Consider the following 17,801-nt stretch of genomic DNA (forward strand, 5'->3'; position numbering starts at 1 on the left):
TGTAACTTTAAATAGTCTAGGGACTCAACAAAGAAACATATTATAGTCGGGAATCATTTTGTAATTTTTAATAGTCGAGGAACTCGACAAAACATCGTCCTATGGTAGGGGGACCATTTGGGTACTTTACCCTAAAATTTTTCTATTAAATTTACTGACTTAATATTTTGAAATAAAAAGATTACGAATTGGATAATCATGCAACAAAAAATATTGCAATGAAACTAATATAGAAAATAACTTAACAATGTGAACAAATGAAAATTGGATGTGAATTAGGTAAGACACAGATGTCATTAGGTAATCTGCATTATATGTTGAGTGAGCTCAAAGTTGTTCTGTCATTACCTATTTTGTTTGATATTTTTTCTCCATTTCTCTATCGATTAAAATGAAAACATAAATAAATTCCATTGATCCTAACCGGGACCAAACATGCATAAATAATATTCGAATTACATCAAAATCGAAAGCTGATTCCAATATTTTATGTTGAGTTCGAGGCAGCACATTGGAGATCTTACTTGCATAATAACAATAATTCAAACATTCAGAGCAAACTCGATATTAGACATAGGTACTTGGGGGGGGGGACAGAGTAGTTTTACCATGATTAGAAGGCAGAACATCATATATTTATAACCATATCCATAAAAATTTATTTAAAAAGTAATCAAGAACCAGCATCTCTTCTGCAATTCTCAAGTTTCTTGGCTACACTGATCTTATGTAGACCAACTTTCACAGCTTGAAACGTCCAAGTCCACCGCTACCATCGAGACCTTTCGAGTAGAACTCCGACAGATAGTCTTTGATCAAGATATCTCTGTAGATCGGAGGATTGTTCTCAGATAACAAGTCCTTGATTGGTCCATAAGTCGATCCATTTCCCGGCATCCTCAAGAAACATGCCGCCGATATCCTAGGTCCTGCTCGTTTCGCTAACACCCTGTGATTCACACTTTTGAACTTGTCGTTCGAGATGAGCTTCGCATTATAACACGGAAACAACATGAATACAATGATTACCATGTCATGGATACAATGTTCAAGATTCATGAGGATGGACTTGCCTGTTAGAAGATCTCCAACATTTACAACCAAAGCTCCGGGTCTGCAGGGAACATCAACCCATTGATTCTGATGAAGAACTTGCAGACCACCCATTTGATCTTGTAGAAGAATGGTGATGATGTTATTGTCTTTGTGATTGGAGGTTCCCATTGTTGATTCTGGTTCAGGGCATGGAGGATAATAGTGACCAATGAGGAACATAGTCAGTGCAACCCATGTCTTTAAGGCAACTAGGGTTGTTAACCCCAAGAGCTTCAGACAGGAGTTCAAACAATGTGAACGACAATGTCGTTACTTGCTTGGTGTAATCCATCACTATATCTCTGCAATGCAATTGACAAAAAAAATGGCTTATATCGAATATATCCGGACACTCGCACCTGAATTAGAGTAACGTAATCTACAACCGCGTACCTGCAAACTTCAGGCAAATCTGCAGGTTGAGGAGGATTGTCACAGACCGTGATACAAACCAAACTGTCCCTCCAATTAGCAGCTTTGGATTTGAACAAATCATAGTTGCTTAGATACATCACCTTACGAGATGGATCGCGTGTATAAAACCCTTTCTTTATCTCAGTGTCTTGTTCATGAAACTCACGGATTCCATCAATCATTTCATCCAAAACACTGGATGGAATCCCATGGTTGACGACCTGAAAGAAACCCCAATCCGCACAAGCACTTTCCACTTGCTTTATTAACTCGGCACGAGCAGTTGAATCTTCATTGATGGCTTGGAGGTCTATGGTTGGGACACTGAGTCGGGAATTGGAAGAATCGGTGGTTTTTTCAAGGATGAAGTCTTGATCAATGAACATACGAGGGATTTGTGATCCCTGAATCTACTAGTCCTTTAACACCGGCTTTTGTATCGTCGAAAGCATTTACTTCACTTTGGCGATCGTAATCTGCTTGAAATTCACCAGTTTCTATTCCATCGTGTTAATCTTAGTCTGAAATTGTTGGTATAGTAAGCCTGTTTTTGATCAAAGAGAAGTCCTCTCTGTTATCAGTAGAATGAAGGCAGCAACGTTTCCCAAGTCAATGTCGTAGACTTGGCCAGTGACCAAGCAACATTCCACGTATCACTTATATATGTCATAAATGACATTACTCTGATATCTACAATCTATCATGTTCTATGAACCAGAACTGTCGAGAAATATCACACCTAACCATTAATGGCGGTCTTTTTAGACCTTATTTTTGTAATCTTGTGACACAACTTGGCACCAGTTGCCACCTTAAAGTTTAACCATCAATTATCACAAATAAAATACGAACATTTGATATTAAGATTGTCGTGAAGAATGATTGGTGATGGACGAGGATCGAGGATTCAATGCTATAATTGGGTTTGAAGCAATTACATGGAACCGATCTATCTTCTGTAAATCACATTTTACATGGACAATAAACATGCATTTAAGCAAGACCAACTCCCTTACTCTATATTCACTTTAGAACCACAAAGTCCACAATCAAAAATCATAGATTCATATTGTGGAAGGAATATTTGTGAGAAATTGGGTGTTCATGTCGGGGGATTTCTAACATGGGGGGTGGCAAGGAAATGCATACTTTTATGGGCTGAAAGGTTGCATGGAGAACATATATAGGAAAGAAAGTGTCCCTCAAGACCACATGCATCACAAATGAATGAGGCTGATCTCCAAAATCGACTAATTGGGTGTATTGGCTTTTTCCTTCCATAGATTGCGGTAGTTAAAGGATGGTTGTTATTTCTAGAGGTTTCAAGTTCGAACACGATGTCTACGAGGTATTTGAGCATTTATTGTCAAATCATGAAGAGTTTTTTTTAAAAAAAATATTATCTTATAATTATCTAAGACTAATAAAAAATAAAGGTAAAAAAACTGCATTTGAGGAGGCATTTTACTTATCTAATCCTAATCTTATCTAGACTAGAGGAGAAGAGGAACTCTAGGAGAAGGAAAGTGAGTGTTCTTAATGAGTCTAGAATTTGTAGCTTAAGGAATTTGAGTGAATAAAGATGTATAGCTTGACCAACCGAATATATGTATATATATATATATATATATGTTATATATACTATATGTTTACCTATAACATTAAGCTTGTGAATTATTAACGAGCACTAATTGTATTCCATCTTACCTGTAAATATATACAAGGTAAACATGTACTCATACCAGATATAGTATATGTTTATTAATATCTAAATTTAAAAGTCAGACAAATTAAAATTATTGAAGTTTAACTGTAGAAATAATTTATAATAGTTGTAAATGATTCATTTATTCTGATTTGAGCGGAGTATTATTGAGGTTCGAAGTTTTTATTTCTTATGTACCATAGGTATGAAATGAACCCAATATATCATTTGTATTAAAAAATTTATGATGAGATTGTGATGATTATGAATACTTCATCCCTTTATGATTGGATGAAAGATCATGTCATTCGACTTTTATATCGTTAGTATTAATTTTTTGAGAGTTTTTGAAATACCAATATGATCGACTGAAAATCTTAATGATTCAGAAACAAATATTAAATATTAGTTAAAATAAAAATACTATGAAAATTTAAAAAAGTAAAAATTAAAAAATATCAAGAGTATAATAATAAATTTAAAATATTAAAGTTTAAAGGTATTTATAAAATATTGAAAAATAAATACTTTCATAAAAGATAGTTTTCATTAATTTTAATTGATTATTATCCTTAAATATATTTTTATTTAAATCAATGTTACACAATAAAATTCAATTTGTCACCGTCAAAAAACAAAGACTTCAAGGAATGGATGAGAATAAAGGCGAAAAGAAGCCATCAATCAGAGCCTAATTAGAGGTGCATTGAGCCTAACCACAACTAACATAATTGCTTCTTCGGTTCAAGACATAAATAACATCGTTTTGTGCTTAAAAAGATACAACAAATATTTCTTAAGGAAAAAACCTCACTATTACCACGTTTAAAATGTGAACTTAATAGGGGTTTGACGAATAATTGAAGCTTGAGACTCCTGTCCATAAAAAAATTAATTCAAATCAAGTAGTATTATTTATATAAGATTATGATCGACTTATAGGGTAAAGTTTTTAATTTTATATATTTAAAATAATTGGATTAGTGAAAATAAAAAATTGAGATTAACTCTGTTTTTTTAGTGAATATATTCTCATTTCACTGTTAATCTCATCTGTCTATTGACTTATCTAACGATTTTAAATTTATGTAAGCTAAAAAAGTATATGTATAATTGCATATCATAAGTAGGAGAGTGAGTGGCCCTCTTGAAAATTTTAAGTTATTATATATTTCAATTTTTTTTTGTATTTTCTATAGAATATATTTTTACCCGTAAAATTTTATAAGTTCAGCTCCTTAAAATTTTAGAAGTTCGCCCTTTAACATAAAATTTTGCGTTTGTCCTGGCAGGGATAAGACCGAAAGGGGTTAGGGGTAGTTGTCCCCCTGAAAATTTCAAGTTCATATATTTCTTATATTTTTGAATTTTTTTTATTGATAACTGTTTTCGCCTCCTACAATTTTGTATGTTGGTTCACCCCTAAAATTTAAAAGTTCACCCCTAACATAAAATCATGTTTCCTTGCCTATAAGTATATGGTAGGTCTAAGTCTTTAATTACGGCAGATAATTATTTTAGAGAGATAATCCTTTTGTAATTTGTAGATATCAACTTTGGGATCCAATAGATATTTTATTTGTACTCTTTATAATCTTTACGTTTATAAGTATTATTATTTTCTTTCATATGTGGAAATAGCTAAGGTTAAACTATGTCAAATCTTACCCTAATATATAATCTATTCCATATGATATGACGTTGATTTTTTTTTTACTAATTCCTAAAAATAACATCTTAATTGCTATTCTTATAGTAGTGGTGTAATTTTTTAACTATTATTTAATCATATAGTTATGTTTATCCATGTTAAGCCAATAATAAGTTTATAAGTCAATTAAATGCTTAAAATTATTTTAAAAAGTTTCACATTTTAAATTTAATGGCAACGATTGAGATGATAGCAATTGGACCTACTAATAACTTTATAAAAATAGAGGGAATAGATTATGTTAAATTAAAGTTAAGTAGTCATCTTAAGTTTTAACATAGTAAAGAGACTAAAACCAAGATTAGACCATATATTAGGTAAAATGGGGCCGTTACCATCCATTCTATTATGTAAACAGTTGGATGAAATTGACACCTAATGAATAGGTTTGAACCAAAATTTCTGCAGTTTGAGGCTTAAGGCTTAAATTGATTCAAAATATATTAATAATTTTATTTTATTTATTTTCAATTAAAATATAATATGTAGCTGAATATGTTTATTTTAAAATATTAATTATTGGGTTTACTTCTTATTTAAAAATATTTTAATATATTCCTATTAAGTATAGATTATAAGTGGTATTTTTAACCATAATATTATTTTATTAATATATATCTATACTTATACAAACATAAGTACAAATGATTTTTTTAACTAATTAAATTATATTATACTATCTGTATATTACCAAATAAAAAATAAAAAATATAATAATATGCCTATGATTTTATTTTAGAGTAAACTACGTACTTAGTCACTTAACTATCATTTTGGTTTGTTTTAATCACTTAACTATTTTATTTTTTTTCCAAAATCATATAACGTTACGTTTTGATTTCGTTTTAGTCACCCCTTATAAATATATAGAATTAATGATAGGTAATTTTTTTTGATGATGTGGTATTACCTTATGATAAATTTTTGATGGAGAGTGACCAAAACGGAACCAAAATATGACTTTAAGTATGATTTTGAAAATAATAATAGTTAGGTGAGCAAAACAGAATTAAAGTGATAATTGGATGACATAAATACATAGTTTATCCTTGTTTTTGTATGGCCGAAAAGTGACCAGAGCGTGGCGGCTGGGAAATAAGATATTGGAGATAATGGACAAGTGTAAAGTGGGCCAAATTGGCTGATAATTATTACAAGGTGAAGATTGGAAAATCTACAATTTAGACCATGTACCATGAATCTGTTGGCATCACTGCTTGCTAACCAATCACTCAAATTAATAAAAAAAAGTAGAAAAATAAATATGAACTATACAATATATTTTGCCAAGAAGCTCTTATTTACTAAAACTGACTGATGAATAAATTAAAAGTTTAGTTAATAATATTATTTAATTATTTTGTTCAAAGAAATGTTTAAATAGTGTAAGAGCATGTCATTTCACATTGAAAATGAAAACTCATTTTGAAGGGTATCTAAAGAGTCATTCTTTTTCCTTTCCTTTCTGATTGAATGTGGCAACACAATTCCTTTGCACGCGTGCATCATCCATTCAACGATCGACTCGGTTCGATTCAAGTTTGAATCCCCTCAATTCCATCCTTATTCATATTTCTAAAAGAATCTTACATAACAATTAACCAAGTATAGAAGTTTGTCAGCGATTAAGTGCACTTATGACATATACCACCTAGGTTCCAACTTTGAGTCCACGTTCTCATCCTCATTTCCCTAATTTGTTGACCAATCATCTCATTACAAGATTAATTAAATTTAATTTATTAAATTATTTTTAAAATTGAGATCAAATTGATGATAAAATATATTATTATACACATTGTTTACTCCAATAATAATTCCTTAACAGTTAAAGACTAGTGATTTAATTAAAATCAAATTTATAATTTTGACCTAATTGACAATTTTTGTTCAATAGTTAAAATAGAATCAACCTCATAATTTAATGACCTCAGAAATAGTTTACCCTTAAGAATAACAACTTATGATTTTGGTGTCGTTTCATATGTATCTCGTTTTTATTAAGAAAGGATGTGGTTGACAACTCATTAAAGATTGCACCAAACCTAACTTTTTCTAGAGGGTTATCATCTAAACGGTCAACAAATTTTCAAGAAAAAATATATAAAGTTAAAATTACAATTATGATCACTAATTACATTGAATTGTAATTTTATCATTTGTAAGATAAGTAGAAAATTCTACAATTTTCGTATGTCTCTTTAAAGTTTTCTCTTTTGACATGTTTTTTCTATTCTTGTGACCGTTTATTTTTACTTTTGGTATGTTTTTTTCATATACTTCAACGGTGTATGGTGTTCGCATAAAGATCTTCGCAACATTATTTTTGATTGGTTTGTCGGTGGTCACATATTGTTAAATCTCCTTTTCGGTAAAAATTGTTCGCCGATATAATCAATTGTAGCCCAACAATTTACCAAATTGTTTGATTCGCTTATCATTCCTTATCACTTTGTAAAGTGTCTTGTTCGACATAGACAAAAAGTCTTATAAAGGTTATTGGTTCTTTTGATGTTAGACGTCATTTAAATCTCCTTTCGGTAAAAATTTGTTCACCGATATAATCAAAATTGTGTAGCCCAACAATTTACCAAATTGTTTGATTCGATCATTCCTTATCACTTTGTAAAGCGTCTTGTTCGACATAGACAAAAATCTTATAAAGGTTATTGGTTCTTTTGATGTTAGACGTCATTTTCAGTGGAATATTTCATTTTTCTTCGTATCTTCAGATTTAATATTTTTATTTTATGTATGAGTTTTTTATGTAACTATTGTCTCCATTTTCTCTTGGGTGCATTGTAATTGATTAAATGCTTACACTTGTCATTAACATGAAGTCATATGTGTCCAAAATATTGATGTAACGTTACATGCACATAAATAATAACAAGTACATATTACATATATAATGTATTGACATGACATATATTACATGTCTAAAAGTGATGACGTGAGAATGTCACGTCAATAAAAATATTTTATTTATTAAATTAATATTATTTAATTTTATTATTAAATTAATTTCATCCAATGAAAAATTAGAAATTGTAGGTGGTTGAACTTAAACTTGGGTTTTAAGATGACAATATATTCTAATATTTTAATATTAATATACTTATAACATAAATATTAGTATATTTTATATTTAGATATTGATATTATTTAATGTAAAAATATATAATTTATATTATAAAATATTATTATGTTATAAATGTAATATTTTTAAATTAGTTTGAGGTGATTACAGGGTAGAACGGTTCAATAGACTTTCAACGATTTAATAATGAATGTTCAAACACTTCTGTAAATGTCATACTCGAACTCGAAATCTCTAAGAATAATAACCACTTCTTTAACTAATGAGGTAGTTGATTCTTATTATAAATATAATATTTGTATTAATAAAATATCAATATTATGCATGAAATTAAGCTCCACGGATTAATTTATTAGACTCATTGAGAAAATCATGCATGAAATTAAAACTTGACGGTTCCCATATTAATAATCGTTACCATCCATGCAAATTAAACTCCACGGAAGTTTAATTGACAAACGACATTACTTTTCTGTTGATTGAACCCTTTTTTTATCAACAATGCATCATATAATTGAATTGCAATGATGATCATCTTGATTTCATTTGTGTATTTATTAAACATACACCTAACTTAATAGAAAGATTATCCAACAATAGCAATAATTATCAACCATCTTCTTTGTTTTTCCTCAATTCCTCCGTGACTCGTGTTGGTTGTAAATTATCATCCAAGAACAATAATATTTAATATAAAATATATATTTGATCACCCATCTACTAATTAGTTTTTATTTTGGTCACCTAACTAATTCTTTTAAAATCATATCCAACATTATGTTTTGGTCACCATTCGTTACAAAAGTAATGGTGATGCTGACATGATAATTATTTTTATTTTTTTATGTTGACACGACATTAACTTAGGGTGACATGTTAGTATTACCGTTAATTTTTTAACAGTGGATGACTAAAACGGTATCAAAATATAATATTAGGTATCATTTAAAAATAATAATAAATAAGTGGCCAAAATTGAAACTAAGTAATATATATATTACCGAATAAGTAGTTTACCCTAATATTTATATGTTGCATGCTTATGAAAATTTTAGGCATAATGTCAAACAATTACGTTTAATGTTTGATTAAATAATCATTTTTAAGCATTTTTACATCTAAAGTCTCATTTTAGGGAAAAGACCCCTATTTTGGTACATTAATCATTTATTAATTGACACGAACCAACTTAACCCGATAGTTAAAGGAATCGTTATTGTTCCTAGAGGTCATGGGTTAAAACACCAATGACTCCAAGGGTGATTGAATGTTTATAGTCAAATGGTTGAGAATATCATATATTATACTACTTTGTTAATCACTTTAGCTAAAAAATAATTTGTTAACTTACTTTTTTTTCCTCAAATAAAATATTAGGAGTCAAAGTAACAATTTACCTTAGTGGTTAAAGGAATTGTTATTGTTCCTAGAGATTATGTGTTCGAACACCAACGATTGCAAGAATGATTGAATGTTCATTATTAAATGGTTAAGAGTACTTATAACAAATACTACTTTGTAATCACTTTTAGCTAAAAAAAATTCCAATGTGAAACCCTTATTTTGTTTCCCATTTTACATGAATAAGTGGAAAAGGTTTATTCCAAGTCGAGATTGCTTTTAATTGTCAAATCATGGAGCCACTATTCCTTGGATGTTTGCCCCAATTCATTGAACAATCTTGGATAGAAATGTATCCTACATTCTTGTCTATGTGATTTCAACATCAAATATTACACTATTTTTGTCATTTTTTCAAATAATTAGGGTATGTTGAAAAATTTTAATTTAAGAGATTTTTTAATGTTAATATTTTAAAATGTATAGTATTAAAATATTAATATTATGATAATTTATTTTAATAAAATTAATTCCACTCAGTTTTATAATATGATTACACGTAAAAAGACAACATTAATACATGAAGGTTTTAATATAAAACAAATGTCTAAATTATGCAATTTTCTAAAAAAAATTACCCAATAAATGTGTAACGTGTGGCATGTGATCATATTCTTCATTTCTTTCCGTCATTTTTCTAGGAAAACAAAAGAAAATTTAAAAATTTATTCAATTTTTAGAAATCAAACAGTCTCAACACTTCAATTTTGAGAACTTATCTATTCTCAGTGCACAATTTTGGTTTGAGTCTTCATTCTCATTTTGTATAAAATATAAAACCATAATTCTAAGAAAATAATCTCAAAATACTTTGATTACAAAAATCTATTTATATATAAGTGAAACCAAATACTTTAATTCTAAAAAAATAATCCTAAAACACTTTAATTTTACATGTAATGACGAGTTAGGTAAAAAAATCAAAACTTAAAGAACTCACAAGTAAAGGATAATAATTTTTTAATGAGTGATCTAAAAATAATTAATGAATAAAATGTTAGATATATATTTTAATCGAAAAATTAAAACATCTAAAAAAAAAAAGAAAAAGTAGTTCTTAACCACCTATCAGGTTGTCTTTCCACGAGGGATGATGACAAAGTGGACAATGGTCCCCATGCTTGCCTCGTCTCCAACAAAAAGTGAGGTCATCCACCCACGTCACTTACTCTAACTTTGGCCGTCACGCCCCGAGTTGACCCACGTGTCCATTCTAAACTTACAGTAGGAACCACAAAAATAACGAATAAACATTATAATGCCATGTCAGCATCCTTTGCCACTTGTCAAAAAATGTTTTAATTACAGTTAAACCCCCCTTCGACTCCTCTCGTTTATAAAAGGGCAACCCAAAGCCTCAAGTGTTCTTTGCCCTGCATCTCAACACTTACATAACAGAGTGAAAAACAGAGAAAACTCTTACAGAAACCTTAAAGAACACGATGGATTCCTTCCTTTTTCACTCTCCAAATTCGAATTGTTCATCGGAATCATCGTTAGGGTCATCGGAGTTTTTCCCAATGGATCAAACTTCACTTCCTTTCAACGAGAATGACTCCGAGGAGATGCTTTTATACGGGCTACTAGCGGAGGTTAAACAAGAAACACCAGAGGTTAGCTCCACGGAGGCCGAAATTGCGACCAAAGAGAAGGTTTACCGAGGCGTAAGACGGCGACCGTGGGGGAAGTTCGCGGCGGAGATAAGGGATTCAACCCGAAACGGGATAAGGGTTTGGCTCGGAACATTCGACAGCGCGGAAGCAGCAGCTATGGCTTATGATCAGGCGGCTTTCACGATGAGAGGCTCCGCAGCTGTACTCAACTTTCCGGAGGAGAAAGTACTGGAATCCTTAAAAGAAATGAAGTGTAGCCAAGACGAAGGGTGTTCGCCGGTGGTGGCTTTGAAGAGAAAACACTCGATGAAGAGGAAGATAATGAGCAGAAACAGGAAAGAAAGAGACGGTGGCGGCGGTGACCGCAGTGTGAGGATTAACAATGAGGTGGTATTTGAGGACTTAGGGGATGATTTCTTGGAGCAACTCCTCACTACTTCTGATCAAGCTGCTGCACATTGGTGAATCAAATACACGTACATTTATAATATAGGTTGTTGCTCATCTACTTCTAGTTTTAGTAATTTATTTTTATTTTGTTGCCATTTGTAAGTGTAAAGAATTAAGGTTAGCATTTTAATTTTGCCTTAATTTTTTTATAAAATTCACTGTAAATTACAAAAAAAATTAATAATCTAGGGCGATTAGATGATAATATTTATTTATAACTTTCTTAACAATTAATAATGCACACACTTTATAAACATAATTGTTCTAATCCGTAACCTCTAGAAAAAATAACACTTTGTTGTATCACTTAAAATACTTAATAAGTTTACAAAAAAAATTAAAATAATCAAACCAGAGTCATTTATTTTTAATAATCAAATCAGTGTTTGAATGATGTTATGTAAATAATTTTCATCACAATTTATAAATGTATAAACCAATAGAAAATGGTTTACAGAGCACATCCAAATACCGAAAAATGATTTCCAAAAATTATAATTCGTTTTATGGAAACCATTTTCTGAAATCTAATTTTTTGTAAAATAAACCTACTGATGGTCATCGTATCAACTTTTTCTATTAGAATATCAACTCTTCTTGAATGTATACTTCATTATTATTTAATGTTTTTTTATACATCGGTATTTTATTTATTTTACACGTAAATACAAAATGAAAATTAGTATAAAGCATCATGTGTAAACATAATATGATATATATAATAAAAATGGTTAGATATTCCTTTGGTATATGGATTATACCGATTTATCAATGCCATGCAAATGGTGTATTATTCTTAGTTTCATTTATGGATTATTATTATTATTATTAATGAATTTACTTATTTTTATGACGAAATCTAATATTAACTCTTTGGAATAGTCAGAAATTGACGTATGGTATTTTGAAATTTAATCTTTAAAATAAAAAATATTATTAATTAAATAATTTTTCAATCATCTATGTTTATAGTTTTTTAAGGATTAGATTAATAAAAACTGTACACACAAAAGACTAAAAATATTATTTTTCTTTTTTAAAATGTTAATAGGTTAAAAATTAATGATGAAATTAAACAAAAACTAGAAGAGAGACCAATATTCTCAAATAAGAAATAGTGCATAAATTTAACGTCTTAAAACTAAAATACGATATTTAAATTATAATTATAACATTTAAACAAAATGGATGATGAAGTAATAGTCCAATGATTTTTGCTGATTACTATTTGAGTCTAATTTCAAAGTGAAAGGAAGGTTCCAGGTGAATGGTGCTCTGAGATGTTAATAAAATTCTTTGGATTGTTATCAATTGCATAATTAGACCAATCTTTATTTAGTGAATTAATGACATGTTCTAAATTGACTTTGTCTCTAATTGGCAAATATATAGTCACTTTGTTATTATTTTTTCTTTGCCAGTTTCTCGATGCCTAGCCTAATTATTTTTCAATTAATACTTTGAAAAATGTATTTTTTTTCCTTCTGCTTTCGTCATCACTGACATTCTTTCTTTTATCTTCTTCCTCAAATTCACAACGTTTACTCTCTTTTATGGACTAATTATTTGTTATTCTTAAATTTTGGTTGTTTATTTCAGCTATCATGGTTAAAATATATAATAATTTGTACCTAAAATTTATATATTTTTATAAATAAATTCAAATAATAATTTTTCATGGTATTAGGTAAGGAAGACAGTCCAATTATCAATTATTTATTTCACGTGATTGTTGATTGTGACAATTAAAGCCCAAAGACGTTGGCCAGAATCTAAATTTTGTCAAATAAAAAAGGTCGGGATTTAAATAATGATATATTTTATGTTTCAATTTCATTGTAGGAGGGTTAAATGAATTTGGTCATAACTACTGAAGATTGAACTAAATAAATGTAATTTTGTCAATAAGGAAGTCGTGGTTAATGTCTCTTGTTGGTATCTTATATATCAGTGTTTAAACGTTGTTGTTGATGTGATTTATCCGCTTCTGTTTGTCTAATTACAAGCGATACATATCTGTACAATTATTATCTAAAAAAATAACGCAATGTTAGCATAGAATAATATACACGTAAGAGATAAAAATTAATATAGTTTATTTTTGTTTACCTTTACGAGTAAGAAGAACAATAATTCACTATAAACATAGTGATCACAAAAAGTAAAAATATGTGATATCTCAAGCATTCCAATAGTCAATATTTATACTAAAACTCAGTGTATCACAAATCACTCATCCAAATCATTATAAACGTAAAGATAATAAAAAATACAAGTACATAATATCTCACATACCCTAAAACTCAAATCAATACACCACAAGAAATTTATTTATTTGTGACATCTAAAATATTGTCACTGAAACTTAGATGTCACTATTTATAGTTTATGACGTAAAAATTGACGTCACAATGAACGTTATGCTAGGCGAGTCACTAAATGTCAAATTTGACAATTTTTATGTTTTCGTCGCGTATTGTTAAACATATAGTGACATTAATGCACGATGTTACCTTATAATTTATATTCAGTAACAATTAATTACGTCATCAAAATAATCTAAATTTTTTCATTATTTATTTATATCGTCATTAATAAATTAATGTTTTTATATATTAATGATGAAAAAACATCGTCACAATTTCTCTATTAAAGTATAAAAATCATAGAATTATAATAAAGCACAATTTTTTTTGAATTTCCAATAAAGGATAAAGCGTTTTGAAATTTATAATAAAGGACAATTTTTAAAAAAAATTACAATAAAGTATAAAACTTTTTATAAATGAAAATAATGACATTATTTTACAAATTACAATAGCCTATGATTTTACTAATTACAAAGAAGCCTCAAACTTCTCATAAAGAAACATGAAAGAAAAAAAAAAGGTTCACTTTATGCGCAACTTGCATTGTCAGCGATAGCTTCATCCCCAAGCTTTTGTACAGGTACTTGTGTTCCACTTCATGAGGCTATACAAAGGTTTCCTGTAATTTAATCACAAAAAAAGTAGACTAGTAAGAGAAAAATTGAAAATGTAAACATCGGTCGACTTCAGAAGAAGCGATGGAATAAATTCCATGATATAATTATATCAACTACAAAGAATTATGATACTTCCTCACAAAGCCATCGTCCAACTAACTATGACTATAAATTTGACAAAATTACATTGCTAAATAATTCGAATATTTTATCCTACCTATGAAGTTAAACTACAATCCAATAAAATGGGCTATATCCAAAATCGACTAGATTGCTCGAGAACAAGCTTCTTAGCTCCCCCGCCCAGTTCTAAACCAAGTAATAATAAGATGAAAAGAGACAACTGCCAACAAATAAGCAATCATAAATAGTAAATAAACTTTCACAGATTATTTCAAGCGAAGCAATTATGACTCAAATTACAATTCCATTTTTCATGAATAACAACATAAATCTTGAATCTGCCATCATCTATAAATAACAACTGTTCCCTAATACTACTAGCTTCAGCAGTAGTAGAAAATGTTAGCAATATACAGGTGCTACATGAAAAAGAAAACCAAATTCTCCTATACATTTGACACATTTACCTATATTATACAATATAGTGCACATCACAATATCGTGCCACACCAGAAACACAACCCCACACTCTACAGTGGCTAAATGGTTGGAGCCTCTCGACATTTGAGTTAAAGGACAACTTAAGACGAGATAAAAAATATATTTTAATCCTTATTTGATAATAGCCTTAATATCTTCTTAGATAGCTCTCTTCTCAAGTCCCACAGTGAGGTGGAACACAAAAAGCCATTCCACATATCTTACCATTCAATACTGACAAACTTTGCGAAAGGCCTATAGGATGACTATCATAATCAACCATCAAACTTCAATTCTGGTAACAACTTAACAATGCATAATAAAGCATTTGAAAATATAAAAATTAATATAATGTATACCATATCAGCTTCAACGCTGCTAGAAATGATATTGAAGCTCTACCAATTCTCATGTTCTTTGTTGATGGTCCATCAACAATCTTTCGTATTAGCTGAATATAAATAATAGAAATATAAATCAATAATACACAAATGATTGCAATACGAAGTACCATGACAATTCAAGTACTAACCAGTAACAGAATGGACAATGGTCATAAGACCCTCAACAAATGATTTCAAGTACCACTGAATGGGGAAAAAATTCCAGACGAATGATGCAATAACTAACCAAAGGATCGTCAACAGTTTATGGAACAAAGCTTTGAAGGGCTTCCGACTGCAGGTAAGTACTGCAGGTAGTAACCTATTCATTTTCTCTTTCTCTTCAGAATCTGCTTTGAATTGGGTGATTGAAAATGGTCCTTGGCACGTTCATAATAATCCCCTAATTCTTAGGAAATGGGAACCAAACCTTAAATCCCTAAGCTTTAATCTGTCTAAAATTCCAGTTTGGATTCTTCTGTTCAATGTCCCACTTGAGCTTTTTTCTAGAGCTGGCTTTAGCTATGTTGCCAATGCCATAGGCGTTCCTATATCTATGGACACCATTACTACGTCCAAATCTAGATTGGAGTTTGTTAAAGTTTGTTTTGAAATTGGGGCTACAATTTCTAGGTATGTTGATGTTGTGCTCAAAGATGGTAAAACTATTTCGATTTTAGTTGAGGTTCCTTGGCTCCCTCAAACATGTAGGAAGTGTAATATTTTTGGTCACAGTGATAAAGGGTGTGTTCAAAAGTCTATTCCTCCATCTTCTGGTTGCCAAGTCTGGAAAAGAAAAGGAACTTCTGTCTCTAATTCTTTAGCCCCTTTAGTTGAAGGAACTAAAGCTTTACAGGATCCTGTTAAAACTAACACTGAACCTTTGACTTCTGTTGATGCTCTTATTGACACAGCTGGTTCAAATTCTTCTCTTCAAATAGAGGTAATTACTGATCCTAATGTAATAGTAGCCCAGGAAATTTTAACTAGTTCCGAACCCAACAGTTCTGTTGATACTGTCCTTAATGTCATAACAACTCAGAATGAAAAAACATGCTCTGTTCTAAACTCTACGGTTGTAAATTCCCATAATTCTATTCCATCTCCTGGAGTTAAAGTTTTAAATCCCTCTCAATCTCTCGGTTTAAATAGTGATAAAATTGAGACATTAACTGTTAAAACCGACAATGACTGCACTTCTTTTGTTTCTAATGCCTCTGATGCTGCCAAATCTCAAACTGAAATTACTGAAATTTTAGAAGAGGATTCTACTCAATCAGCCTCTATTAAAAAGGGTAGAGGTAGACCCCCAAAGGTTAATTCTAAAGTCCCTATTGCTGGTTCGAATAACAGATTTGATATTCTAAACTCTGTTGATGACATCTCTTGTAACACCCCCAACCCGTATCCGACCCGGATACGAGTCTGAGGTGTCACATTGACTTTTCAAACTTTTATTCGTATAAAATAGTGAGTAATTTAAAAAAACTTTTATAACATTTAACTTATTCAAAACGATTACAAAACTATTCAGAGTTTATACAATATATCTTTTTGAATACATGCCAACTAGAACTTTATATATTAAAGTACATATTAATCACCTCTTTTCTGATCTGACATTGAGTAAGGAGAACTGACCTATCTTACTCCACATCGCTCTTTACTCTTCTCCATACCTACGTGTAAATCACTTACACGCTAAGTCGTTGACTTAGTGAGGCATATAAAACATATAATAAAACCACAAACCATTTCATATAACATAATGCATACTTATACATATATCATTAATATACTTATCAGTACTCATATCATTATTACTAATTTCTTTCTATCATGTAAGCATATATTGAACCTTTTTATACTCATCATCGAGTATCCATGTCATTTCACAACAAAGCATATATATAGTATCATAACAAGTTATTTATTATCTTTAAAGCCCTTGCATTAGCCCATGTATACATTTGAGAACTTAAGGTATGTGAGTACATTGAGGTTGTGCACTAATGCTGTCACCACAGCTCGTATCAATTCCCTTATAGGGCACCGAACCTTAGTTCAGTATTCGTCCCGAAGGACCAGTCCATAGATCCCGAAGAACCTAGGTAAACAGTCCATATGTCCCGAAGAACATAGGTAAACCCTCGACCCTTGGCATACCAACTATACCACTAGCTCTCTTATCACATAACATGGGCATTAACATTCATAACAGTTCAATTTACTTATTCATATCCTTTCTCTTATGAACATATATCTTTTCTTTTCAGTCACGTACCAAATGTACGTGTAATCATTGATCTTATAATCACATGTTCATTCTCTTCGGTCACA

At 30.2% G+C, this 17,801-nt stretch overlaps 1 protein-coding gene and 1 pseudogene across 1 annotated transcript; one reads left to right on the plus strand and one right to left on the minus strand.

Moving 5' to 3' along the window:
* Window positions 1-568: 568 nt before the first annotated feature.
* On the minus strand, window positions 569-2,019 carry LOC120207972 (annotated as a pseudogene).
* Window positions 2,020-10,782: 8,763 nt separating this feature from the next.
* On the plus strand, window positions 10,783-11,570 carry LOC120208138 (ethylene-responsive transcription factor 1B-like). Its single transcript, XM_039207486.1, has one exon. It carries the CDS (start codon window positions 10,869-10,871, stop codon window positions 11,502-11,504), a length of 636 nt encoding a protein of 211 aa, XP_039063417.1. The 5' UTR covers window positions 10,783-10,868; the 3' UTR covers window positions 11,505-11,570.
* The last annotated feature ends 6,231 nt before the right edge of the window (window positions 11,571-17,801 follow it).

The sequence above is a fragment of the Hibiscus syriacus genome, unplaced genomic scaffold (assembly GCF_006381635.1).
Source record: "Hibiscus syriacus cultivar Baekdansim isolate YM2019G1 unplaced genomic scaffold, ASM638163v2 tig00000538_pilon, whole genome shotgun sequence".
Classification (NCBI taxonomy): domain Eukaryota; kingdom Viridiplantae; phylum Streptophyta; class Magnoliopsida; order Malvales; family Malvaceae; genus Hibiscus; species Hibiscus syriacus.